The 23,665-nt window shown below is 53.8% G+C and overlaps 8 protein-coding genes across 8 annotated transcripts; 4 read left to right on the forward strand and 4 right to left on the reverse strand.

Annotated features, from left to right (window-relative positions):
• Nucleotides 1–1,857: 1,857 nt before the first annotated feature.
• Nucleotides 1,858–2,533, reverse strand: BDY24DRAFT_416340 (uncharacterized protein; the record flags this gene model as incomplete). The annotated part of the gene is made up of 2 exons (XM_076643571.1): nt 1,858–1,977; nt 2,201–2,533. 2 exons carry the CDS (start codon nt 2,531–2,533, stop codon nt 1,858–1,860), a joined length of 453 nt encoding a protein of 150 aa, XP_076495319.1.
• Nucleotides 2,534–2,825: 292 nt separating this feature from the next.
• On the forward strand, nt 2,826–4,254 carry PAC10 (tubulin-binding prefolding complex subunit PAC10; the record flags this gene model as incomplete). Its single annotated transcript, XM_076644026.1, has 4 exons — nt 2,826–2,974; nt 3,054–3,171; nt 3,308–3,466; nt 3,608–4,254. The coding sequence occupies 4 exons, from the start codon at nt 2,826–2,828 to the stop codon at nt 3,875–3,877; spliced, it is 696 nt and encodes a 231-aa protein (XP_076495320.1). The 3' UTR covers nt 3,878–4,254.
• A 134-nt stretch (nt 4,255–4,388) lies between these two features.
• PAN3 (PAN-complex poly(A)-binding subunit PAN3) lies at nt 4,389–7,776 on the reverse strand. Its single transcript, XM_076641049.1, has 13 exons — nt 7,612–7,776; nt 7,308–7,533; nt 6,918–7,050; nt 6,695–6,823; nt 6,282–6,600; nt 6,091–6,207; nt 5,743–5,983; nt 5,568–5,640; nt 5,243–5,469; nt 5,051–5,149; nt 4,812–4,950; nt 4,615–4,721; nt 4,389–4,493 (listed from the first exon to the last, which is right to left on the reverse strand). Exons 1-13 carry the CDS (start codon nt 7,703–7,705, stop codon nt 4,466–4,468), a joined length of 1,932 nt encoding a protein of 643 aa, XP_076495321.1. The 5' UTR covers nt 7,706–7,776; the 3' UTR covers nt 4,389–4,465.
• Nucleotides 7,777–7,992: 216 nt separating this feature from the next.
• On the forward strand, nt 7,993–11,096 carry BDY24DRAFT_393436 (tubulin alpha chain). The gene is given in 14 exon segments (XM_076641050.1): nt 7,993–8,059; nt 8,247–8,275; nt 8,397–8,463; nt 8,742–8,846; nt 8,980–9,085; nt 9,151–9,371; nt 9,454–9,548; nt 9,634–9,916; nt 10,000–10,113; nt 10,192–10,252; nt 10,335–10,389; nt 10,481–10,646; nt 10,736–11,049; nt 11,060–11,096. The coding sequence occupies 12 exon segments, from the start codon at nt 8,250–8,252 to the stop codon at nt 10,781–10,783; spliced, it is 1,347 nt and encodes a 448-aa protein (XP_076495322.1). The 5' UTR covers nt 7,993–8,059; nt 8,247–8,249; the 3' UTR covers nt 10,784–11,049; nt 11,060–11,096.
• A 2,671-nt stretch (nt 11,097–13,767) lies between these two features.
• On the reverse strand, nt 13,768–15,745 carry BDY24DRAFT_393441 (uncharacterized protein). Its single transcript, XM_076641051.1, has 9 exons — nt 15,439–15,745; nt 15,281–15,351; nt 15,044–15,161; nt 14,755–14,940; nt 14,546–14,655; nt 14,458–14,467; nt 14,324–14,389; nt 14,184–14,258; nt 13,768–14,079 (listed from the first exon to the last, which is right to left on the reverse strand). The coding sequence occupies exons 1-9, from the start codon at nt 15,580–15,582 to the stop codon at nt 13,990–13,992; spliced, it is 870 nt and encodes a 289-aa protein (XP_076495323.1). The 5' UTR covers nt 15,583–15,745; the 3' UTR covers nt 13,768–13,989.
• A 201-nt stretch (nt 15,746–15,946) lies between these two features.
• BDY24DRAFT_416345 (uncharacterized protein) lies at nt 15,947–17,072 on the reverse strand (the record flags this gene model as incomplete). Its single annotated transcript, XM_076643572.1, has 5 exons — nt 15,947–16,203; nt 16,267–16,406; nt 16,478–16,549; nt 16,631–16,647; nt 16,728–17,072. The coding sequence occupies 5 exons, from the start codon at nt 17,070–17,072 to the stop codon at nt 15,947–15,949; spliced, it is 831 nt and encodes a 276-aa protein (XP_076495324.1).
• Nucleotides 17,073–17,625: 553 nt separating this feature from the next.
• Nucleotides 17,626–18,774, forward strand: BDY24DRAFT_110589 (uncharacterized protein). The gene is made up of 3 exons (XM_076635850.1): nt 17,626–17,889; nt 18,012–18,126; nt 18,192–18,774. Exons 1-3 carry the CDS (start codon nt 17,779–17,781, stop codon nt 18,710–18,712), a joined length of 747 nt encoding a protein of 248 aa, XP_076495325.1. The 5' UTR covers nt 17,626–17,778; the 3' UTR covers nt 18,713–18,774.
• Nucleotides 18,775–19,551: 777 nt separating this feature from the next.
• On the forward strand, nt 19,552–23,479 carry BDY24DRAFT_110596 (MHYT domain-containing protein). The gene is made up of 10 exons (XM_076635851.1): nt 19,552–19,684; nt 19,762–19,979; nt 20,076–20,282; nt 20,414–20,714; nt 20,789–20,988; nt 21,086–21,718; nt 21,816–21,920; nt 22,023–22,634; nt 22,724–23,250; nt 23,320–23,479. The coding sequence occupies exons 1-10, from the start codon at nt 19,657–19,659 to the stop codon at nt 23,390–23,392; spliced, it is 2,904 nt and encodes a 967-aa protein (XP_076495326.1). The 5' UTR covers nt 19,552–19,656; the 3' UTR covers nt 23,393–23,479.
• Nucleotides 23,480–23,665: the final 186 nt, after the last annotated feature.

The raw sequence follows: 23,665 nt of genomic DNA on the forward strand, positions 1-23,665 counted from the left end.
GGAGTACGGAAGATCCGAGGGGGGAGAAGAGCGCGTCGAAGTCGCTGAAAAGAGGGAGGGGGAAGGCGAGGTGGTAGGAACTTCTGGAAAGGAAGGTGACTGTCAGAAGCGAACGAAAGGTCGGTTCTGGAATTCTTTTCACAGTGGGGAAAAGAGTACAGCTGTAGAGCGTTGAAACGGACTAAATGCTGCCAAGGGGGGGAAGAGAGGATCAAAAGGGAAGCAGAACCGTCAAACTCCCGACGCGCTTTGTCGCTCTTCTCCCAAGAGAAGGGTGGCATGAATAGCATGGGTCACTTCGGTCGTATAGCCGCGTTCCGACTTCCAAGTGAAGGAGAGCAGCGCGAGGAAGGGGTGAATGAACTTCGGGAGCTGACCTGGTCCTCCTTGAACGTCCTGCCCGGTCCTCTCGAAGATCAGTCTTCGCTCAGCGGTGCGTGTCTACTCGCGCTTATGGACACCCATAGGAGCTTAGCCCTGTCGTCGTGTATGCTCCGCCGAAGGATTCCGAACCAAGAGAAGCGAGAAGAAGGGGAGGCAGGGAGAAAGAACGATCATGAGCGCAAGCCGCCGGCTTCGTCTCGAGGCGCTCATCGTGTTCCGTAGAGCCTCAATATATTCTCCGACGATTATGTAGTAGTACAGATGAAGATACATGCCTTCACAGGCGAAGTGACGTAAAGAGAAGGGGAGGAGGAAGGGAGAGAGTGAGGGTTGGGAGGAGTTCGACGAGTTGAGCTTCCCTCTTGATTCAATGGCTTATTTTGGGTCCCAGAGAGAGTGGTAGAGGAGATATGAGCTGTCGATGGGATACTGTGTGTTTCGCCGTATCAATCGAACTCCAAAAAATCACCTCATGCTGCTGCTGAAAGCAGCAGAAGCCCTTGCCGCGGAGGTTGAAAGTTGAGCTCGACCTTCCTTCCCTCCCGACCCACCCGCTCTCTGCCATCGGTGATTAGCTCGATGTCGACGAGTTTGCCTCCCCTAGGAAACATTTTACCACTGCAGAAGCTGCTTGTATATCTTACTCTACCGAAGAAGCCTCGAGGCGGAATTTGCCTCATCAACTCTCAGCTCGAACCAACCCGTCAACAACCCGTCCTTTCGTCTAAAAATCACCTCCTCGCTCTCTCGACGACTCGCCAAGTCACCTTACTCCCTCCTTGGAACGCTGTCGCATCTCGAGGCAAAGATCAAGGCTCTTAAAAAGAGATCGAGGGAGGAGAAGCTGAAGGTGAAGGCAGCGACAGAACTCGCGGTCGCGTCTCAGTGCGAAGCAATCCTCGAGGTGGCGACGAAGGAGAACCTTGAGCGGTTGGAGAGAGCGGACGAGGAGAACAAGGAATTGAGGAAGCAGTTGAAGGGGAAGTATGGGGGGTAAGTGGGAGCGATGGGAGGAGGTGAACGTCAAGTTGAGCGGAGAGGTTGGGGGTTTGAAGTGTGAGATTGAGCGGTTGAGGAGGGAGTTGAAGGAGGAGAGGGAGGAGAAGGAGGAGTTGAGGAGGGAGAACGAGGGGGTGAGGGAGTATTCGTCGAAGAAGGACGACAGGATTAGGGAGTTGGTAGACGAGTTGGAGGGGAGGGGTGGGGAGGTCGAATAGAGTCTGGTTGGGTGCAGCGGGTAGTCGTTTGTTTACTGTTTTGATTTGTACGAAATGGCCATGCTGGTACCGTTTCTAGATCGGCTAGACGGAGTACTATCAAAGAGAGGAGGACTCGAGGGGAAGGAAAAGAAGACTGACAGGCGCGTCGCTTTCTTTTCGTCCCGTCTCTGCGTGCGCTCTCAAGAAGGCACGAGGGTTCAACGGGTATATCCACTGTGAAAACCAGCGAATATAGCATCGTATAGGATCTGAGCTAGAGCAGTACGACTTCGATTCCAGGACGAGCTCCGGAGGTGAACGACGGTAGACGTCGTCGAGGAGGGCGAAGCTCCTTCTTGCTGCCGCTTGAGGGGACCGAGATATTGAGGAGCAACTTTAAGGAACGAAGGCGGGAAGGACAGCCCTGTAAGTGAGACGTCGAGGGATCCAACGATCCCTGGGAGTGGTCGGAGAAGGAGAGATGGACGAACCTCGAGCTCAACACTTCGACCTCCGCCTTCGTTCCCTTCCTTCCTTCGTCCACGAATCCCAAACATATCCAGCTTCACTCAATCCTCCTCTTCCTCATCGCCATCATCCTCCCCTTCGCTCTCGACCTTCTTGCCCGCCGTGTCCTTCTTCTTCGAGCCTCCCAACCCAACTCCTCCAAACTCCTTGTCCTCCCATTCCTTCCAGCTCGTCAACTCGTCGTTCACCTTCTCTCTGACCTCCGCCATGGCTGAAAGAAGAGGTCCGTACAGTCCTGTAGGTTCCGCTATGCTCTTGACTTCTGCTTTGTCGGAGAGGTGGTCGGTTGGGACGGGAGTCGGGAGGGTAGGGAGGGGAGGAGGAAGCTCAGCGAGGAGAGGGGAAGGATGAGGAGGAGGAGCGTTGGTTGGGTTGGAAGGAGTAGTGAAGGAGTAGGTGGTTTTGAGTATCGAAGGGGACATGCTGAGAGGTAAAATGAGGTGTTCTTAAATATCGAAGTAGGATGTACTGACGGTTGGAGGAAAGGAGGAGGACGCTTTCGAGCTTCGACCTTTCTCCCTTCAACGCTCTTCACCCTTCTTCACCTCTCCCACCCACTTTTTCTCTTTTAGGCCCCTTCTTCTACCCTCAGCTCGGACCTCTAGCTGCCAGCATCGTCTCCCACCTTTCCTCCCTTTCCTCCCTCCCAAAAGAGAGCTCTCTCTTCTTCTCCATCAAGCTCACGCCAGCACCTCCCCCTCCTCCCTCTCAACCATGTCCGCCTCCACCACCGTCGTCCAACGAACACCCGATAACCCTCGAGGAATCCCAGCAGCTCCGTTCGTCTCTGTTGTTGAAGAGTACATTGGAGGACCCAACGGAGACGTCGATGCCACTCTGCGAAAGTTCCAGGAGATGAGCGCGTTCGTTCACCTTCCTTCCTTCCTTCGCTCAGTTCTTCGACGTCGGACGCTGACCTTTTCGTCGCTTTCTCGTTTGCAGGAAGTACCGTTACATGGAGCTCAATCAGACTCAGAGGAAGAAGGGCCTGCTAGAGAAGATCCCTGATATCGAGAAGACGTTGAAGGTCGTTGATTTCTTGCTCGAGAGGAAGACGAAGGTGAGCTCTCCTTTCTCGACCTTAACCCTCCCCCATGTCCCCCTCTCTCTCGTACCTCAGCTGGGTCTTGTAGTAGAGTTGTAGGAGCTCAAAGCTGACACTTTTGCTTCCCCGCCTTATGGTATAGGCCGACAAGAAGGCTGCTGGCGAGCCCTCCTCGGACGACGAAGACGAGGACGACCTCGACCAGTCCTCCTCCTCCGACAAACCTATCAAATCCCTCTTCGAACTCAACGATACCCTCTACGCCGAAGCTGAGATCCAGGAGACGGGAGATGTGTACCTTTGGTTGGGTGTGAGTGGCTTCTTCTTGTCCTTCTTTGCTTCGAACGAAGCTCAACATTTCTCGCTCCTTCCTCTTCCTCTTCGAGCTGACCTCTTCTCTCCTCCACTCCCCACCTTCCTTCCCTTTTGTTTTGTGCTGGTGATATCGTAGGCCAACGTCATGCTCTCCTACCCTCTCTCGGAAGCCTCCGCTCTCCTCGCCGACAAGCTCGTGGCAGCTCAAACCGCTCTGGCCAACCTGATTGAGGACGTCGAGTTCCTCAAGGAGCAGATCACGATCATGGAGGTCAACACGGCCCGGGTTTACAACTTCGATGTCAAGAGGTACGTCATATCTCTCTTCCGCCTTCGTTTAAACATGAGATTGTGGTATCAAGAGGGAGAGAGACGAAGGGAGAGTGGGACTCGAGCTCTCGGATGAGAGGAGACGAGTGAGAAGGCAAGCTGACTCGAGTCGTTCTCTTTTTCGCAGGCGTCGTGAACGTAAAGAGCTCGAGGCCAAGGAGAAGGAGGCTGGTGGACTTTTGCGGAACGAGAGGGACGAGGACGAAGAGGACGAGGAGGAGAAGGATTGATCTCGCTTCGACAGATCTGAATGAAACCGTCGAATCAATTCACTCAGGACCAGCGAACCGATCAAAACAAAGCCCGAGTTTCTACATCTTTCTTCTTGTGCGCACATCACGCTAGAGAAAAACGCTTCGACATTTTCCAGTCAAGCTCGCCGCGTCTTCAACCTCTTGATCCTCTCTTCCTTCCCTCGCAGACCCTCATCTACCCCCTCACCTTGTCTTTCCGCGGTCGAATGTGAAGCTTCAGCTCCTCTTTCGCTCTACCTGCTTGGTCGAGGTTCCTCGACAGGTCGGTGGTCTTTGGCTCCCACGACGCGTCTGCTGCCTCCCTCCCCTCTTCTCCTCCTCCTCGGCGGCGTGTTGAGTTTCAAAGGTTATGAGATAACAATCAAGCTAGACAGGCAACAAACAACCTTTCTGCTCCTCCTCGCGTCTTACTACACCGAAGAACCTCGTGCCAGATCGCTGAACGAAACGGGAAACGAAGATCAAGTCAGTCAAACGCGATTACTTTTCGTCTCGCTCGACGATTCGAGGGTGACGTCTCGAAAGGAAATGGGGTAAATTAGGAAACGAGGTGACTCACTTGAAAGCAGCCTCAACAGCACTCTTGATCTCCCTATAGCTAACGACGAGACAACTCTGTTCGTCTCGAGACATGAGCATCACTTTCTCGTCCGAGCCAGAATCGAGCTGAGCGTAGCAAAACCCGAGAACGAGAGTCAGCTCGAGCGAAAGGCAGAGCACGCCGAGAGAGCGAGGGCTGAGGCGAAGGAGACGCACCTTGTTCAAACAAGTCAACACATGACTGAGATCCAAAACGGGTTTGTTCATCTCGTCGACCTGGTGGAAGACCATGTCTCTGAAGAGCTTCAGGATGTATCGATCCCCCGATTCCGACCAGCGAGGGTCGTGGTCGAACCTGGTTCGAGGACGAGGGGAAGAAAAAAGAAAGTCAGGAACGAAGGGAGGCAGAAACGAAGGAGAGCGGGAGGGAACGAGAAGAGACAAGATGGACTCACTCAGGTCGTTCGTTGATGAACCCGAACTTGCAGAGGAGGCGAACGAGTCGACCGTTCTCCAGCTCCCTCGTCATCTCGCTCTCGAGAATATCGGCGTAGCTGCGAAGGCGAAACGATAAACCAAAATCAGCCTTCGTCCGTCGCGTCCTCCTTTCCCTCCTTTCCCTCCTTCTCTCCTCCCGTCTTACTCACTTCATAGCCGCATCCAACTCGTTCAACACCCTAGCACCCAGCATGCTCAGCACCTCGTCGATTCCCTTGGGTCCAGGTTTGCTGAGGAGGAAGAGCACGAGGTTCTTAATCTCGAGGGAGTAGGAGCGGGAGAGGATCTCGAGGGCTTTGGGAAGGTTTTGGATGGCGGAGAGGGAGAGGTTGGTGAGGGCGAGGATGAGTTTACCCAGGGATTGGAGATCTTCTTGCTGTTCGGGTTCGAAGAGGGGAGTGGGGAGGAGAGGAAGTGGGTCAGAGAGGCAAGAGGACGAGGGAGGACGGGTGTGCGTTCAAAGCGAAGACGAACCTGGTGGTGAATGAGATTCTGCCCTCCATCGTATGCGACCACGTCGAGGATACCACAGCAGTTGATTCGGATCCTTCCGAACCGAAATCAAAGTCGATCAGCTTCTCGTCTCTTCTCCTCCCTCCCTCTTCTCTCCTCTCTCTCCCAAACCAAGTCCAACCTCTCTCGAACTCACCTGTTCCTCCCCGTCACCAAGATCTTACTAGGATCCACCATCCTCGCTGCCAGCCCTTCCGAATGAATCGCCTTCAACGCGTTGCACAACTGAGTCACATAACTCCAGATGACCTTCTCGGGCACATGCATCTCCTGAGGCTGAAGACGACCGTTCTTTCCGATGGCGGGAGGTTTGGGAGTGAAGTGTTCGGTGAAGAGAGTTCGAGAAGTGGGGTGGTAGTCGTAGGCGAAGATGACGGCTGAGAGGGGAGAAGACGAAGAACGCGTCAAAGGAAGGAGAAGTTTGAGTTGGGTTTGGGAGAGATAAGGAATAGGAATGGGAGAGTGAGCAGTATCGGAGACTCACAGTGATCTCCAAACAGCCTCGTAGTGAAAGCTTCTCGAACAGAAACGACGTTGGGATGTCGTATCCGTCTCCAAGCTTCTATCGGAGCGAAAGCACCGTCGTGCTGGATCTTGAAACCTGCAGAACCCAACCTCGGTATCAGCTCTCTCTCTCTCCCTCGGTTCGAAGGCCTCCACGGACGAGAAACTCACCTTCCACCCTCCTCAAAACATACGCGTTCCCATCCATCTCACAAATCGCCTTCCAGACCTCCGTCCCCAGCCCAAACACCCTCTTGTTCTTGCCCTCTGGACCGTTCTGACTCGGTTCCAACGGAGCCAACGAGTGATAAACGTGAAGTTCATCTGGGAGGCCTGGAACGGGGACGGGCGAGACTTCCGAGAGGGCTGAGGAGCGACGTTGGAGGTCTTCGCGCAAGGTTGGGGAGAGGAAGAAGGTGTGGATGGGCGTTTGGGAGGGATGGAGGTTGGTGATATGAGGGAGAGGAGTGGTGTAGAGGTGGTAGTCGAGCTGGGAGGGAAGAAATGAACGAGGTGGTGGGAGGGTGAGAAAAGAACGAGGGAAAGAAAGAAGTTGAGTCGGAGAGACGACGAAAGGGACTCACAGGTTGTCGAACGAGAGGAGGAGGAGGGTAGTAAGGTTCGAGATCTCCATACACTCCTAGATCTGGAGGAGGGAGAGGGAGAGGTTGTTGGGTTGTACTGGAAGAGGATGGGTTGAAAGGTTGAGCTCCCTGGATATACGAAAAGAAGGAAGTGAGAGGGAGGAGAAGGTGAGCTTCAAAACGAAAGAAGGGAGGCGTTTGAGAGATGAGCTCGACGACTCACGAGAGACAGCTGAGTAAAGGCCTCTGAGGCACCGTTCAAAGTACCCTGAATGACCTCAGCGTGATCTGCTGTTGGTGACCGACCTGCTCCGATAACGAAGGCGGGAGTGGCAGCGGATAGCGTCGGGGAGGTTCTGGGGGAGGAGGAGGGAGGAAGGAAGGAGGGAGAGGTCAGCTTCGACCTTGATTCGGACGAGCTTGAGTTCTTCCTCCTCTCCCTGAGCTCGTAAAGTAGTTTCGGAAGGTGACTATGTGCGCCTTGGGCTCCTCAGACTGCCAGATCAACTCTATCAACCCAGGATAGATCCCTTCAAGAGCGACCTTCGAGCCCGAGCTCGTCTCTTCCCTCCCTCCCTTTCGTCCCTCCTTTCAACGAGCTTCTCCAACTCACAGTTGAGATCCAGCCGCTGATCCTGGAAGCTCCAAGGTGACGACTCCCTTGGGTACGAAAGCTGGAGCTGCCGCATGTTGGACCGAGAGGGTGCTCCTTGGGATGAGAGGCGAGACGACGGGTGAGCTCGCGCTCGAAGGGAGTTCGCTCTTTGGAGGGTGCTGAAAGACGCAGTCTTCGTTCCTACAGACTCCATCGAGGACCATGTTCCGGCATAGCTTAGATCCTGTAAAGAGGAAAGCGTAGGCAAATGGGTCGGGTCAGATCGCGTCGAAGAAGAGAAGGAGGTTGAGCTCTCTCTCACCTTTGGTAGAAGAAGGGCGCAAGGGATCTGAGGAGAGGGAAGGAGAGCGAGGTGGAGAGGGAGGAGGAGCTTGGATTCGAATGGCTTTACTCATCGTAGAGAAAGGAGGGGAGGGAAGAAGAAGACGGAGGGGAAGGAAGGAGGAGGAGAGAGAGAGGATGGCGGATGGAGGAGAAGGAGAGTTGACGAGCTGAACTCTCACTGCTTCTGTGCTCGCATCTTCATCTTTTTATGAAGAAAAAAAAACCCCCGTTCTCAAAGTCCTAGACACGATACTTACAACTAGTTTCCGAACAGAAACAACATATATATAAAACGATGGAGCTGCGCGACCTTCTTTCCAAACGACCTCGCGCTGCTCTCCCCTTCTTCGAGTTCCTCACTGCCCCCACTTCTCGGTTTTACTCTTTTCTCCTTACCCTCCCCTTCGCCCTCTACAAAGCACTTTGTCAGTACAGATCCCTTCGTATCCATCTATACACGCGAAAGAACGAGCTCGAGAGCTGACGGACTCGTCTCTTCCTTCTCTTTCTCCTTCTCTCGACCAACAACACGTTCCCCTTCGCTGCCTTCCTCCTTCTTCTCCTCCCTCCCATCTCGCCCCATGCTCTCTCTCTCTTTGTATGTATACTCAGACAATGCGAGAAGTCATCTCCATCCACGTGTAAGTTTAATCTTCCAGCTCTCTTGTGAACTCGAGCTTCCCTTTTCGCTCTTCTCTCGCCCCACCATCTGGCGCTGACACCTCCCTTCTCCTCCTTCCTCTCTTTTGCCCTCTCCTACAGCGGACAAGCCGGAGTCCAGATCGGAAACGCCTGCTGGGAGCTTTACACCATCGAGCATGGTTTGAGCGTGAGTTCTTTCCTCCCTTCTTGATTGCGAGGAGGAGCGATGGAAGGGAGAAACGGAAGGAGGAGAGGTGGCGAACGATCCCCTCCCCCTTCCATCCTCTCGAAACGCGTTTTTTGAGTCGATAAGCTGCGTGGGAGCTGCAGGAGAGCTCCATCTTCCTCTAGAGCATCATCTCGAGCTTCAAAAACGATACGCTCGGTCTTGTTGAGCTTGAACATGTCGCTGACTTTTCCTCCTTCCTCCTCCCCTTCCTCCCTTGTTTTCCTTCCTCTCTCCAGCCTGATGGTCGAATCATGGAGGGATCTCCCTCCGCCAACGACGACGGTTTCTCCACCTTCTTCTCTGAGACTGGATCCGGAAAGCACGTCCCTAGGTCCCTCTACGTGAGTGCTCTCTCTCTCTTCTCTCCCCATCTTTCCCTTCCTTCCTCCTTCCGCGCCCGTTTGCTTTTTGCCTTCGTCGCGTCGCTCAACCGTTCTGACCTCCGTTTTTTCTTTCGTTCTTCTCGCTCTCTAGGTCGATCTCGAGCCCAACGTCATTGACGAGGTTCGAACTGGACCCTACAAGTCTCTCTTCCACCCCCAGACTTTGATCTCTGGAAAGGAGGATGCTGCCAACAACTGTGCGTCCCTCCTTCCTTCTCTCCCTACTCCTTAGCTGACCTTCCTTTCTTCGTTGAAACTACAGACGCCCGAGGACACTACACCGTTGGAAAGGAGCTCATCGATACCGTCTTGGATCGAGTGAGAAACTTGGCCGACAACTGTTCCGGACTCCAGGGATTCTTCGTCTTCCACTCGTTCGGTGGAGGAACTGGATCTGGTTTCGGAGCCCTCCTCCTCGAGAGGCTCTCCACCGACTACGGTAAGAAGTCCAAGCTCGAGTTCTCGGTTTACCCCGCTCCCAAGGTGAGTCTCTAAGACGCTCTCTCGTTGAAACCAAGATGGAGAAGGAAGATCGAAGCTGACCTCTCCGCTTCTCGTTTCGCAGGTCTCCAACTCCGTCGTCGAGCCTTACAACTCGGTCCTCACCACTCACACCACCCTCGAGCACTCCGACTGTTCGTTCATGGTTGATAACGAGGCGTGAGTCCAATTCTACTTCTCTCGTTTCGTTCGTCCTTTTCGAGCTCGAGCTGACCTCGAACCCTCTTGCCTTCTTTCCCCTCAGCATCTACGAGATCTGCCGACGAAACCTCGGTATCCAGTCCCCTACCTACACCAACCTCAACAGGCTCATCGCCCAGGTCGTCTCCTCCATCACCGCTTCCCTCAGGTTCGATGGATCCCTCAACGTCGACTTGAACGAGTTCCAGACCAACTTGGTCCCCTTCCCCAGGATTCATTTCCCTCTCGCTACCTACGCTCCTATCCTCTCCGCCGACAAGGCCTACCACGAGCAGAACTCCGTCGCCGAGATGACCTACTCTTGCTTCGAGTCCTCCAACCAGATGGTTCGTCTTTCTTCTCGCTCGTCTTTCCCTTCGACGAGCTGCTGTTCTGACTGGCCTCTTCCCTTTCTCTTTTCAATCTTCAGGTCAAGTGCGACCCCCGACAGGGAAAGTACATGGCTTGCTGCTTGCTCTACCGAGGAGACGTCGTCCCCAAGGATTGCAACGCTGCCATCGCTTCGATCAAGACCAAGCGAACCGTTCGTTCCCTCTCCCCTTCCTTTCCTCTCCTCGACTTTGTCGCTGACCTTTCCTTCTGCCGGATCTCGTATCTACAGATCCAGTTCGTCGATTGGTGCCCTACCGGATTCAAGCTCGGTATCTGCAACGAGCCTCCTGGTGAGTCTTCCCTCTTCTCTCCCTCCTTTCCTTTTGCCTCCATCAGAAGCTGACTCCTTCTTCGTTTTCTTCTTTTTTCCAGCGCTCGTCCCCGGAGGAGATACCGCCAAGGTCTCTAGGTCCCTCTGCATGCTCTCGTGAGTATCCCTTCCTTCCTTCTCGACCTTCAGACGCGTCTCGACTCGAACTGACGATGAACCTTTCTCTTCCTTCCTCGGTCGTTCACAGCAACACCACCGCCATCGCGTCCGCTTGGGCCCGACTCGACCAGAAGTTCGATCTCCTCTACTCCAAGAGGGCGTTCGTCCACTGGTACGTCGGAGAGGGTATGGAGGAGGGAGAGTTCTCCGAGGCTCGAGAGGATCTCGCCGCCCTTGAGAAGGATTACGAGGAGGTTCGTCTCATCTTCCTTTTACGATTAGCCTTTCCTCTTGCTTCTCGAACTGACTTGTTTCTCTCTCGTTCTTGATTCGATTCAATCAGGTTGGAGTCGACTCCGCCGACGCCGACGAGGAGGAGGGAGAGTACTAAACGTACCCAACCCCTACCTCACTCTCGCCTCGGAAACTCGCAACGACTCGTTTTTAAGAGTCGATTACGTAAATTTTAGCTGCTTTGCCCCCCAATTCTTCCCCTCCCTCCCTTCGTTTTCTCTTTCTTTCGTTTCGCTCGCTCATCGGTTTCGGCTGGTGGGTGGGTTCTTTGGTTCTCGGTCCTTTCGTTTTGATTCTTCATTTTCTTACGCTCCTTCTTTTGAAACTGAGTTTGAGAGAGAGAGAAAGAGAGAGAAAGAGAGAGAAAGAGAGAGAGAGAGAGAGAAGAGGGACAAGGAAGACGGGTAAAGGAGGGACGACGCGTCTGATTCGTGTTGCTTACCTTTCCCGTCCTTTGCGTCTACTTTCGATCTCAGCTCAAGCCTTTGTGAGAGTCGATCGCTTTCTTACCAGTTCATGAGCTACTACAAGTAACGAAAATGGACAAATCAACCCAAGAAAGAAACAGCGAGCGCGGCCGTGGGGGAAGAAGGACAGCAAAACGAAAGGATGAAAGCGAGTTTACACGGGACGGACTACAAATACAGACGAAGTAACTTAAGAGTTGAGAAGAAGAAAACGGGAGGGCTGAAGGACAGTTACGGGTCCAAATCGGCGTAAACAGGAGGAACTTCCTCGACGTTGGCGACACGACCTCCGTCCCGATGGTAGATGATGGATTCGTTCCGACGAGATGATGAGGGAGGGGCAACCGCTACGTCAACAAGCCTTGGGGTGGGGGTAGGTTTGGTAGAGGAGGTGGTAGGTTGAAGAGTTGAGAGAACGTCCGTCCCGGAGAAGGGACGCGTCGGATCCAGAAGTGCCGCTTGACGCCCATTCGAGGGTGTGATACTATCGAATCAGTTTCGAATGGAGCCAGTTCAGCAGACTATTAGCATTGAAAAAATGGGGACGAGACTCGATGAGTCGTCGCGTCGTGGACGAGGAAAACGCGAAACTCACAACGAACGGTTCAACTCTTGCTTGAGAAGCATCCTCCTCCTCGAGGATAGCCATACCGTGAGAACTGATAGAGAGGCCACATACGGAAAGATTAATATCAGCGCTCTCGTCGAACTGAGAAGATGGAAAGCGACGGCTGAGACTCACTCAAATTCTGCACTCCCTTCGTGCGCAACGCCATCTCCAAGCCTTCTCCTTCGTCGGAAGCGTCTGTGAAGTAGGATCCCAAAACCAGCAACAGCCAGGAGTCCAATCCCGCCAGCGATTCCTCCGACGATACCTCTGGAGATGCGAAAGGACAAAGGGAAACGAGTTAGTCTAGCGTTTCGAGTTTTGATTTCCTGATCGCTTCGTGGTTCCCTCGGAGACTGACCGAATCTCCGTAGAGCTGTTCTTGGGGCTAGTAGGTGCTTGTGATACCGATGCTGAGTCTTCTGTGGTGGTTGTAACTGGTGCAGCCGGAAGGGAAGTCGGCGCGAGAGAGAAGTGACAGCAAGGGCCTTCGAGACGGAAGCAATCGAAGCGATCGAGCTGCTCGAGATAGCGGGGATGATGGTATTTTCCATGTCAGAGCTGAACAGAGCACAAAAATGTGAGGAAAACGATTCAGCTTTGGTTCTCAGTTCCGTCGAGTCTGGCGACGCGACGCGTCTTGCTGAAGAGAGAGAAAGACCACTCACCAGTACGTGATGTATTCACTCAGGAAAACATCTCCACTCACGGAAGAACCATCAACCAGTATCATACTAGGATCATCTCGGTAGGCACATTTGAGGCACTGCAGTGGAAAAAGGGAAGGGAAGAGGAAAACCACTTCGGCTCCGAAGAAGCCACGCTTTCCGTTTGGCGTTCACAGAGGAAAACATTTACTGACGCTTCGCAGATTTGTTATGTAGAGACCCTGGTCGCAAAGACCTAAAGGAAGCCATCGTGTAGAGTCAGCGGGGCTTGATCCTTCGTCGGATGAGAGAACGGAAAAAAATTATGGGGGGGGACGAACAGGACCAGCTCTCGATGCTGTTATCGAAGACGGCATAGGTGATACCTGTGCCCTCGCGACAGGCTCTAGAGACGTTGGCGCTGTACCAGGCACCACACTCCTCTTGGCACTGAAAACATCGTGAAAGGGAACGAATGTGAGCGTCGACGTCGTTCGAATTCTTCGAATGAAACTCACTGCCTCGTTCCACTAGATGCAGAGGGGTGACACGAAAAACAAGGAAATATCAGAACTAGCCTCTGAGCTGAGGAGATATCAGAACTGGGATGTATAAGAGGGAGGGGGGAAGAGGGAAGACTCACCCCCAACTCGTGATATTCAGCAAGGACGTAGCTTCTATTTCTAGAAACGAAGATAGCGATAAAGAGAGCGAGTAGTTGGATACTGAGGGATAACATCGAGAGAGAGGAACGACGAAATTAGGAGGAGGCTGGCGAAGGCAAGGAGGAAAAGTTTAAGCGACGCGCGTCAACGACAGAAATCCTTTCACCATCTCTTCTCGCCTCCTTCTCCAGCACTTCTCAGGAAAGAGAGACGTACAGTTTGAGGCGAAGATACGGTTGATCTTGAGCGAGACTGTGGTGGTTGAGGTGAATGTTGAACAAGGAGGGAAAGCGGAGGGTAAAGATTCGAGCACCGCTACTTTTTGGCCTCAATCGAGTGCAGCCAGGGACATCGCAACCATCGTCGACAGATGTGTTGATAGAGATATCATGCTTATCAGCTGCGATGATCTTTGACACCTGCGATGAACTTTGATAGCGATGCGGAGTATGGAACGAACAGCACCACTTCGACGCGTCTGTCCTCCTCGTCCTCTTCCCCTTGACCTTTTGAGCTTCTCTACGCCACCCAAGTTCCTTCCTTTCATCCTTCTCGATCTCTTGAACTCCTCCCCGCTCTCGAGCTGTACGGGACCGACGAAACGCGTCTCTCCCGCTCTTCGCTTCCTCTCTCCCTCCTCCTCTCCCTCCCCCTCCCCAGCCTCCCCGCACCTCTCACAGAAGGAACGAAGTAAACACAAACTCGTAAATCATCAGATCATTACCCCGATCTCCCCTCTTCCCTCCTCTTCTCGCTCAAACCCCCACCCTTCCCGCACCCTCTCCCACCAGCGGCTCCGCCTGACTGTCCGTATACGCATCGTGCGCCCCCACCGCCTCCCTCCCCCTCGAATACGCCTCCAGCTGACGGCGTTTGTCGAGGTATTTGTACTGGTGAAAGCAAAAGCGGGGACAAGGTCAGCGAACGAGACGCGTCGGGAGAGGGTTTGGTTGGACGACACGAACGGTGCTGATGGCTGTTTTGATTACAGAGAAGGAGGAGAAGATCTGAGATTTTTTTGGAGGGGAGAATGGGAGAAGGGAAGATGGGGGCTCAGTTTAGGGAAGAAAGGAAAGGGGAGGAGAGAGGGATGGGAGACGCGAAGACGAACAGCGAAGACCAAAGCGCTCCAGTGGATGAAATGGATGGATTGCTGATGTTCGAAGATTGCCCAGAGGACGTAGGTCTGTGGATACAATTGATTTGGATTAGCTCGAGGGGACTGAAGAGAGAGAGAGAGAGGGAACGAACGATGATCACCGTCCCTGCCAGATCTCCTGCTTCGGAAGCGTAGGCGTAGCCGAAGGAGGTGAGTAGCTGTGGACGAGCACGAAGGGGTGTTAGGTTAGAATGAGATAGAAGCGATGAGTGGGGTGGAAACTTACGAGGAACGTTCTGAGAGGAGGAAGAGAGAGACAGAGAAAGACGCGTCAGTTCAAGGCGAGAGAGAACGAAGGGCAAGTTCGAACTCACAAAGAAAGCAACACGAAAACTTTCGTCCAAGCCCCAGCATGCTCCTTATGAATGTCCTTCCCGAACGCCTGAAACATGGTCAACAAGCCCAGGACGAGACTCCAGGCGTGCTGATCAAGCGAAAAAGGGAAAACGCAGAACGAAACGCATCAGCCTCGTTCTTCCCTCCCTCTATCAGCCCCAAGACTGCGGAAAGAAACGATACTAACATATAGCGAGAAAGGTAGCTTGATCCAGATCTCAATAAATAGCTCTTCGTGCCTCGTCGGCGGGGGGTTGGAGGGTTTGGCTCTTGTTCGGATGAGGTAGTAGATGGAGGAGACGGTCGAGCTGAGAGCGATGGAGAGGAGGAAGGCTAGGATGTACCATTTTCGGATTTGGAAGTAGAGGTAGGCCTGCAGAAGGAGATTGATTTCAGTCAGCTTGAGTTCAGCGAGGAAAGGGAAGGAGGAGAGACGAGAGGGGAAGGGAGAGGTGTGAGCTTCACCTCGAACTCACTGCGTTGATGAACCCCAAAAGGACGAATCTATACCTGATAGTATCGATGATGAATGGTCTTGCTGAAGGGAGGAACTGAACGACGCAGTAGCCTATCAGGAGGAGATGGATAACGGGCCTACAAAGCGATCGAGATTGAAAGAAAGAGGAAGGTCAGCTTGGGAAGGAGTCGAAAGAGCCAACATCTTGACCTCTAAACCTCTCAAGGACGAAAACGAGAGAGACAAAAAGACTCACCAAATCCAAAAGACGTACTTCCCCGGAGTGAGATAGGTCTCCTTCGCAGGGTATTCAGGTCGATAGATGAACTGAAGAAGGGAGGGGGACGTCAACGACCGGATCGAGGTCAGCTTCATCTTTCCTTCTCCTTCTTCTTCCCTTCTCTATGAACTCACCGAATTCCAAACGTGAAACAAGCACAACGTGAGGTACACGACGATGTTGGATAACTTGAGGGTGAATTGATAAGGCAGTTGGAAGGGCAGGGGAGGGAGACGAGAACGGAGGGAGGAGAGTTGGGAGGAAAGGGTGGAGGACATCGGATCGCTTGCTCTGTTGCTGCAGCTTGAAGTTTTCGGATGAGGAGGATGAGCCGATGAGCTGATAGGGCTGAATTGAAGAAGAACAAAACTGGGTGGGATGCGAAGGTGACTGTTGGGAGGAGAGAGCGAAGGGAAGGAACGTGGTTCGACCGGACCTCGCTCGCCCTCCCCTCCTTCAACGCTTTCGCTCCCCTTACCCTCTCGACGACGCGACATTTGAGCAGAGCAGACAGACATCGTGATAGTTAGGCTGTACAAGTAGTAAGCTAGCGAAGTAAATAAGCAAATAAGTTCGTTCGTTCGTTCCTCGTCTCGTTCCTCCTTCGCGTCGTCCTCTCCATCTCCCCGACCGTTTCTACGCTCAAATCAAAGCCACCAGCCCCACCAAGCCCAAAGCGAGGTACCCTATGAAATATCCAGAAGCTCTTGCTTGCGCTCCTCCAGAAGTTGAGCTCGAACTCGCAATAGCCGTTGCCAAAGCGCTCGCCTCTCCTCCCTCTCCCTCCTCCGTCGTCGAAACAGCAGCAGGAACCTCCGTCACAACAGCCTCATCACTCGTAGTCGTAGCCGTAGCCGTAGCAGTGTCCAAAGCCGCAGCTGTAGCAGCAGCCGAGTAAACTGCACAAGCCACGCAAAGGAAGTCAGCTCGCGTCGCTTCTCAACTCCTCGTTCTGCACTCACCCTCCGAATTCGCAACCGCCACTCCCCCCAACAGCGCGCTCGCCAGCCCACACACCTCCCTGAGGCCAGTAACGAACGAGCCAGCATCGGTGGTGTCCGATTGGGAGGTCAGGTAGTAGGTTTGGTTGGTTTTCTCGAAGCTGCGAAACGAGGGAGGGGAGTTGGGACTCGTTTCGAGAAGAGGGAAACGTTACGGGGAGGGACGACTGACCAGTCGACGCATTGAGGGAAAACGGCCTGGAAGGTTTCGGTGCAGGCGCATTGGATCACGTCGATGAAGGCGCTAGGCGACGAGGAAAGGGAGGAGGTTAGCTTTTTGCAGTCGCCTGAAGTGTAGGGATGGAACACGGAAGAGGAGACGAACAGTGGGTTAAACAGGATCTGAATAGAAGCAACAAGGCGGATCAGCAAGAAGTCGGCAAGAGGGAGAAAGAGCAGGACGAGCGACGCGTGAAACTCACAGCGCTAACATCAGCAAACAAAGGAGCAGCTTCCATGCAGCTGTTCAAACTCTCGTAGTTCTGACTGCAGACTCTACAGCTGGTGATTTCCTCTGGGAAGGTAGGATAGGAAGCTTGGTCTTCGTCCGTGCGAGGGAGGAGGTCGAGGTCTCGAGCGGCCTGAGCGTTGAGGGAGGAGGAGGAGAGTTGGGATCGCCGCCAGAGGAGGGAGATAGCTGCTGAGTTCGGGATTGGAGCTGGAGTAGCAACTGGAAGGGGGGAGGCTGAGGTGAGGAGGAGGAGGGAGAGGAGGGAGAAAAGAAGGAGAAGGAGAAGGGGAGATCGAGAGGAGGAGGTCGAGGTCATGATCGTGAAAGAGAGGTCGTGAAGCTGGGGTTGCTGGGTTCGCTGGTTCGTAAAACGGTGAATTAAGATCGTGGTCGTGGTCGTGGTCGTGGTCGTGGTTGGAGGACAAGAAGCAGAAGGTAAGAGGGGCTGAAAGGTGGAACGAGGAAAGAAGAGAGGAGGTCAGTGAGCTCTGGAGGAGAGGAGAGGGGAGGGGAAAGTCGAGGGGCTGAGAAGAGGGAAGCCACAGGGATGAACTCACTTTTTAGATCAGATCGAGTTCAGAGAGTGTGAAGTCCTTCCCTCTGGACTATTTGGCTGGAAGGAGGAGGACCCAGTCGTTGAGACAAGACAAGTTGAGAGTCGATCAGGAGCGAGCTCCAGCTTGGACTCGACGTCGTCCTTCCTTTTGAGCTCAGCGAAGTGCGAAGAGGCTTTTGAATCTCGATGAGTGAGAGACGTGATCATAAGTGAGCTGCGTAGTACGATCAATCAGAGAAAAGTCAGCAGAAACGGTGGTGAAGGGTGAGAGCAAGGAAGCAAATCGAAACGGAGTTCGCCTTGAGCTCGACGAAGCTCGCAATCTCTTCCTTCCTCCAGTCCACCACCATCGTGCTAAAAAGGTCCCTTTCCATCAGCAACCTCTCCTTCCCCTTCCGCACCACTCTTAGCTTCCTCAAAAACCTCCACTCCTCTCCGCATCTCGTAGGAATCTCGCTTCAAGGCCATGCCTTCCCTCCTCCCCGTCCCGGATTTCCGACTCCAATCTCAACGAACTCCTACTCGATACAGAGGTCACAGGAGGAACTCGTTTACTCCCCTCGACAATGCTGAGATGGTGAGTGTCTCTCGAAGGCTGCTGTATATAATTTCGTGGATCTGTAGCGCGAGCTGACGACGAAACAGTCGAGCTGACTTCTCTCTCCTCCCCTTCCTCTCCTTCTTACTCTCCCTCTTCAGATCGAGCTTCGCGCCAGACAAAGGACGTTCGAGGGTGCGTGGCAGCGGACAGCGTTGGTGAATCTCGGATACGGGGCTATCGTTCTCAAGGTGTTCGACAGGAGATTCTTCTCAAGTGAGTTGAGCCTCGGTCAAGTAGGGTAAAGAAGGAGACGTCGAAGCTGACCTTGTCCTCCTCAGTCGGTATCCTCTACACCGTCCTCTCCCTCCTCCTCATCTTCATCTCCCTTCATCGGCGCAAGGAGAGCAACCATTCGTTCTCGGACGATTTTCCTCATCGCTGGGACGGAGAGAGCGGGCATCCGTCAACCTCAGCACCTCCTCAGCCTCCCTCTTCAACCGAACCAACCCTCCCTCCCCCAAACGATGCCCTCACCAACCTCGAAGGTCACTTGTCTACTCTCCCAGTCCCTATCTATCTCTCCAACGTCACATCGGAACCTCCAACCACCGACTCTCCTCCCTTCTCTCCCTCCTCCTCTTCGCCACGCGACGCGACTCCAACGACCACAACGACGACGACCGGGGGACCTCTCGCCTCTCCTCCCACGAGCAAGGTCGAGAGTGGGAACAATCCAACGGATCCTACTCGACGAACCTTTGGGGCGCCCTTCATCACTGCAGGAGGGATGGTTGTGTTCTTCTCACTCGCTGTCGGGCTGATGGAGATCGCTTTGTTCGTTCTTGTAATGAGGTTTTGAGATAGTTCAACGCTTTTAACGACGTCTCATAGAATACCTCTGATGACTATGTTCCCTTCTAGAGAGAAAGGATGAAAGGTTAGTCTACCTCGGGACGGAGGAACAGGCGTGAAAGAGGGATCGGACCAAAATGAACTCGGATCAAGCCTCCTTTCCTCCATGCCCTCTTCCTTCTTCTTTCTGATGAAAGTTTTACCATTTTTGGAAACCATCGTACTGTCAAAAATATAGTAGACCCAGCTACCAGGTCAGCTCAAAAAACTTTCTGGAAGAACCAAGGGAAAACGAGAGATGATGCCTCTTCGTTTGGCCGGGCTCTTGAGACGAAGCTTGAGACAGACTTCTTCCTCCCCTTCTTCGCCTCCAACTTCGACCAACCTTTCAGGGTCCTACCTTTCGTCTTCTCTCCTCCAGCCCTTCTTCACCTTCTCTTCCACCACCGGAACGTCATAGTTTCAAGCCCAGGAGGTTTCTTGTCGCAGCAGAAACCAAGGAGAGCAAGGTCAAGCTCAACGAACGAAAGCTCAGCTTGGAACGAACGGGAGTCTTCAAGGTCAGTATTTCTTCCTCCCTCCCCCTCCTTCTGCTCTTAGCTACACAACAGGGCCGATGAGTGCAGGATCCCCTCCTTCATAGGTATGGAGACCATCTGGGTTTCTATATTGAAGGCGGCAGGGTGACGGGCAATCTTTGACCAAGAAGAGGGCTGGCTTCAAGAACCACGACAAACCATCCGACGTTGCCTCTGCTCCCCCTCCCTCCCCTCCCCTCAGTATATCGAGCTTTCGGTTCCGAGAGCGTTGGCTTACCTCTCTTCTGTTGCATCGATTCAGCTCAAATCCCATCCTCCTTGGACCCAGCCTTCGAGGCTTTCCCTCTCCCCTCCCCAAATCGAGCTCAACTCGCCGATCTCTCCTCCCTTCCCTCCTCCTCTTTAATCAACCATGGCTCCTCCCGAATCGATATGGCAAGGTCAGTTCTTTCTCCCAGCTCTGGTCCACTATCTACTCTCCCAGCTGAACCATTTCTATCTTCCCGATCTGCTACAGACGAGCCCGCACTCGCCGCCTACTACGCCTCTCGCCCAATCCCAGAGACCTTTGAACCAGGAATCGTCGCCGCCTCAGTTCTCGTCTCCATCCTTGGTTCCTACGCTACGCTTCTTCTCCTCGGAAAGAGGACGTCCATACGAGGAACACGGAACCTGGTGCTTCTCCTAGCAGCGAGTGTGACGTTCGGAGTTGTAGGAGTCTGGTCGATGCATTTCGTGAGTTCAGCTCGGCCCTTTTCTCTCTCCCTCTCTCGCTTACTTCCCAACCGCTTGAGCTCACTCTTCTCTCTCGGTGCTTGGTGGTACATGTAGGTATCGATGCTCGGTCTTCGATTGGTCCCATCTCCAACCGTCGACTGGTACCTTCGCTTCTCGCCAGGTTTCACAGCCCTCTCCCTCTTCGCTCCCCTCGTCGCTTTCGCCCTCGCCTTCATCTTCCTCGGAAGTCAAGCCGAGTTCAGCATATGGAGAGTCGTCCTTACTGGAGTGGCTGTGGGAGGAACGATTGCTTTAATGCACGTGAGTACAGTAGAATCTCTTCCCTCTCACCCTTTCGTCTCGACGAATTGCGACCAACCGCTCGGAGCCGTTGCGAGCGAGACGCAAGGTTTCAGAGCTAAAACTCGTAGCTTCTCTCTGTTTTTCCCCAGTACTCGGCATCCTTCTCCCTCCCACTGTTCATGCCCATCTACTCCTCCTACACCGTCGTCCTCGCCATCCTCGAGGCTTGCCTCGCAGCAACAGCAGCTCTCTTCGTCTTCTTTCGATATCGGTCGCACTGGGAGGACTCCTTTATTAAACGAGGACTCTCATCGTTGGTTCTGGCAGCAGCCGTTCTTGGGATGCATCACATCGCTTTGGCTGGAACGACTTGGACGTTCAGGATGGAGAGGGATTTGAACGTCGAGATGCTTCACAGGAGGAAGACGCAGAGTACGAGGTTGACGATTGGTGAGTCTTGCCTTCGATCTCGTTTCTCCACTCCTCTCTCGAGGGTCAGAGCTGACTTTGGTCTTCCGCTACAGCTATCGCTGTCATGTGTCTGGTCATCATCGTCCTTTCCATCGCTCTCGCCGTCTCGGATCTTCTCGTCAAGCGCAAAACCCGGAAGGACTCGCGTCAGATCGTCGTCGCTTCAGCAGCGTTCGACAAATTCGGACGGGTTCTCGTCAAGCTCAACGGATCCTTACCCTTCCAGGTTATCGAGACTGAAGTCGTCGTCAAGGTGAGCGCTTTTTCCGCTCTCTCCTTTCCATCCGTCCTCGACTCGACTCGACCTCGTTAATCTGACCTTCCTTTCCATTCGTTCCTTCTTCTCGCAGGACATGCTCAACGAACTCGACCCTCGTCGACCAACGTTCCAATGGCTCTTCTGCCTCTCCTTTGACTGGTCCATCATCACCGCCTTCCTCCCTCTCATCGCTCAATCCATCCTCGACCGACGCGCCAATCCCAAATCCTCCAAACTCTCCCCTTCCTCCTCCAATCCTTCAGCACCCACAACCAAATCCTTCTACGGTCGAAACGGAACTCGTTCAGCAGCAGCCAAGGCCAAAGCCAAACAAGCAGACAACCTCCGAGCTTTCAAAGCCAGGTTCATCGAAGCGACGTACGAGTTGGCGCAGGAACTTGACATCGCTCTCGAGGACGTCGGAGTCATGTTCGATCAGACCTTGCTTACGGGAACGATTGGAATTGCGCCTGGGTCGAAGGAACAGTCGGTGGAGAAAGGTGGAGAGGAAGGAGAGGTGGTGAAGGAGGAGGGGATCATGCTGGTGGTGGTGAGGGAGCTGTCGGACGAGAGAAGTGTGGAGCAGTATTTGGCGAGAGGGTACAGGTTTGCGGAGACGAGGCATTTCTCGGGAGTGTTCTCGGATAGGGTGGGAGTGCCGAGGCAGGAGATGGATCTGTTTTTGGGTGGGTGTAAGACTTTTGCGAAAAGGGGTACGAGACCCGTGAGTTTTGGATTTCGCTCTCCGTTCTTGCGCTTCTTCGTGTCTTCTCCCAACTTGAATGAGTACTGATCCACTTCGTTGTTCTGTGACGGATCAGGTCGTCCAACCTGGAGGAGCCTACGTCGGTCTGTTCGGAGTTCGACCCACTGGGAACGAGGCTTCTGCAATCGAGATTCTCTCGTACGCGTTCGCCAAGCATCAGGTTTGTTCGAGTTCTCTTCTATGTCTTACCTGAATTCTGTTGCTTCCAATCATGGAGCTGATAGCTGATATCTCCCTTTCTCTCTTCCTTCTCTTCCCTCAGATCCCCGCCTACCGTCTCCCCGACGTCGTCTGTCCTCTCATCCCCGAAGCTCGAAACTTCCTTCGCTCCCTCTCCGGTCTCACCATGGCGGAAGTACTCGTCCGCTGCGACGACGAAATCTCTCGACCCATCGAACGTCCTCATCGCCGATCAACTTCGGTTCGATCTCGATCCTCTCGCCAATCGAAGCAATGGTCGGACGACGAGTCAGGCTACGACGACTGGGACGAGGAAGCCTCCCCTCTCCTCGACTTCCAAATCGCTCTCTCCATCGCCATCGAAGCCCTCTCCGTCGCCATGGTCGGTCCTTGGCCCAACATCAACGAGATCGCACGACTTTCGCCAGAGATCCTCAACGTTCCTTCGTCGGAGGGATTCGAGCCAGCTCAGTTGATCGTGCTGGAGGTTGTGCTGCCGAAGACGATCTACGGACCATCGAAAGCGCTTGGAAAGGAGGAGGCCGAGGTGCAGGATATCTCATCGGTTCGAGGGAAGCAGGCGACGATCGTCGACGAACCTCCAGCGCCCTTCACCTTCACCCCGTTCTCGCTCTTCTCGTCGGCGCAGACCATGATGATCAGAGGTCAAGGAGCAGAGGCTTTCTCGAGAGAGGTGAGTCTGATTCGACTTTTTCTAGATCTCACCCCTGCGAGCCTCTCGAAGCTGACTTCGATCGTCGCGTCCCTTCCTCTCCTCCTCAGGTCACCGTTCAACTCTGCTCAGACTACGGCGTCGAACCTCCCGCCCACGTCCAGCCCTCCACTTCTAGCCACCCCTACAGCTCTACCCAAGCTCTCAACAATCCCCCATCCCATGAGTTCACCGCCATCACCTCCCACTCGAAATCCAACTCTTTCAAGGACAAACTCCCAGCTTCCCAATCCTCTCGGAACTTCTCCCTCCCCATCCAACCCTCTCAATCTCAATCCCAACGTACCTCCTCCGAACAACGTCCACAACCATTAGAACGTCGATCTTCCCTTCCTTCCAATAGCGATACAGCTCTTCCTCTCGCCAACGCTCCCGTCCCAACCTCCAACACCGCGTCGACAGCCTACCAACCGACTGTTCCTCGCCGGTCAGCTTCGTTGCGGGCGGCAGAGTCGAACGGTAGTTTGGGAGGGAAGGGTCCGACGGGAGCTATGTCGAGTCAGGATTCTATCATGGCTGGGACGAACGGAGCTCCGAGAGGGATGGCGGGACGAGTCGCGGTCGGAGGGACGGACGGGTGAGTCGTTTGCTCCTTCTTTTTCCTCGACCCACGAACTGATCATCCTCTTCTTTCACTCCACAACAGATGGTACATTCGAACGATGCGAGACCTCGAACTCTCACCTCAAGGGCCAGAGCTCTCGGGCGTTCAGTGGTAGTTTCTTGTTCGTCCTGTTTGAAGATCTCGTCGCCGCTGGATTTCGTTTCTCTTTCTCTCTTTATTCCTTTCCTTTACCTTGAACACCCCTATACTCACTCCGTCGCATGCATTCTAGTCCTATCCCCATCGCTTACCTATTTATGCTCTCCCTTCTCCCTCTCCTCGCTCTTCTTACTCTCTCTCTCGTCGCGTCTCTTTTCCAGCTATACTCTTTCGCGCCTCCGCCTCTAGTCTACCTAGGTTGTAATGAATACCTCCGAGCCTCTTCTGT

The sequence above is a fragment of the Mrakia frigida genome (genome assembly GCF_051309035.1).
Source record: "Mrakia frigida strain ATCC 22029 unplaced genomic scaffold BDY24scaffold_21, whole genome shotgun sequence".
NCBI lineage: Eukaryota > Fungi > Basidiomycota > Tremellomycetes > Cystofilobasidiales > Mrakiaceae > Mrakia > Mrakia frigida.

Bases quoted from the DNA above. Each gene is read 5' to 3' on its own strand.
- PAN3 (XM_076641049.1), bottom strand. From the start codon at position 7,705: ATGAGTAAAGCCATTCGAATCCAAGCTCCTCCTCCCTCTCCACCTCGC. The intron at 7,534-7,611 runs GTGAGAGAGAGC...TCCTCTTTACAG, and splicing joins GCGCCCTTCTTCTACCAAAG to GATCTAAGCTATGCCGGAAC. The intron at 5,641-5,742 runs GTGAGTTCGAGA...TCGGTTCGGAAG, and splicing joins TTGGTGACGGGGAGGAACAG to GATCCGAATCAACTGCTGTG.
- BDY24DRAFT_393436 (XM_076641050.1), top strand. From the start codon at position 8,250: ATGCGAGAAGTCATCTCCATCCACGT. The intron at 8,276-8,396 runs GTAAGTTTAATC...CCTCTCCTACAG, and splicing joins GAAGTCATCTCCATCCACGT to CGGACAAGCCGGAGTCCAGA. The intron at 9,372-9,453 runs GTGAGTCTCTAA...CTCGTTTCGCAG, and splicing joins CGGTTTACCCCGCTCCCAAG to GTCTCCAACTCCGTCGTCGA.
- BDY24DRAFT_393441 (XM_076641051.1), bottom strand. From the start codon at position 15,582: ATGTCCTCCACCCTTTCCTCCCAACTCTCCTCCCTCCGTTCTCGTCTC. The intron at 15,162-15,280 runs GTGAGTCTTTTT...ATCGCTTTGTAG, and splicing joins AAGTACGTCTTTTGGATTTG to GCCCGTTATCCATCTCCTCC. The intron at 14,080-14,183 runs GTTCGTCTTCGC...AAAAAATCTCAG, and splicing joins GGAGCGCTTTGGTCTTCGCT to ATCTTCTCCTCCTTCTCTGT.
- BDY24DRAFT_110589 (XM_076635850.1), top strand. From the start codon at position 17,779: ATGCCTTCCCTCCTCCCCGTCCCGGATTTCCGACTCCAATCTCAACGA. The intron at 17,890-18,011 runs GTGAGTGTCTCT...CTCCCTCTTCAG, and splicing joins CCCTCGACAATGCTGAGATG to ATCGAGCTTCGCGCCAGACA. The intron at 18,127-18,191 runs GTGAGTTGAGCC...TGTCCTCCTCAG, and splicing joins CGACAGGAGATTCTTCTCAA to TCGGTATCCTCTACACCGTC.
- BDY24DRAFT_110596 (XM_076635851.1), top strand. From the start codon at position 19,657: ATGGCTCCTCCCGAATCGATATGGCAAG. The intron at 20,989-21,085 runs GTGAGCGCTTTT...TTCTTCTCGCAG, and splicing joins AGACTGAAGTCGTCGTCAAG to GACATGCTCAACGAACTCGA. The intron at 21,921-22,022 runs GTTTGTTCGAGT...CTCTTCCCTCAG, and splicing joins ACGCGTTCGCCAAGCATCAG to ATCCCCGCCTACCGTCTCCC.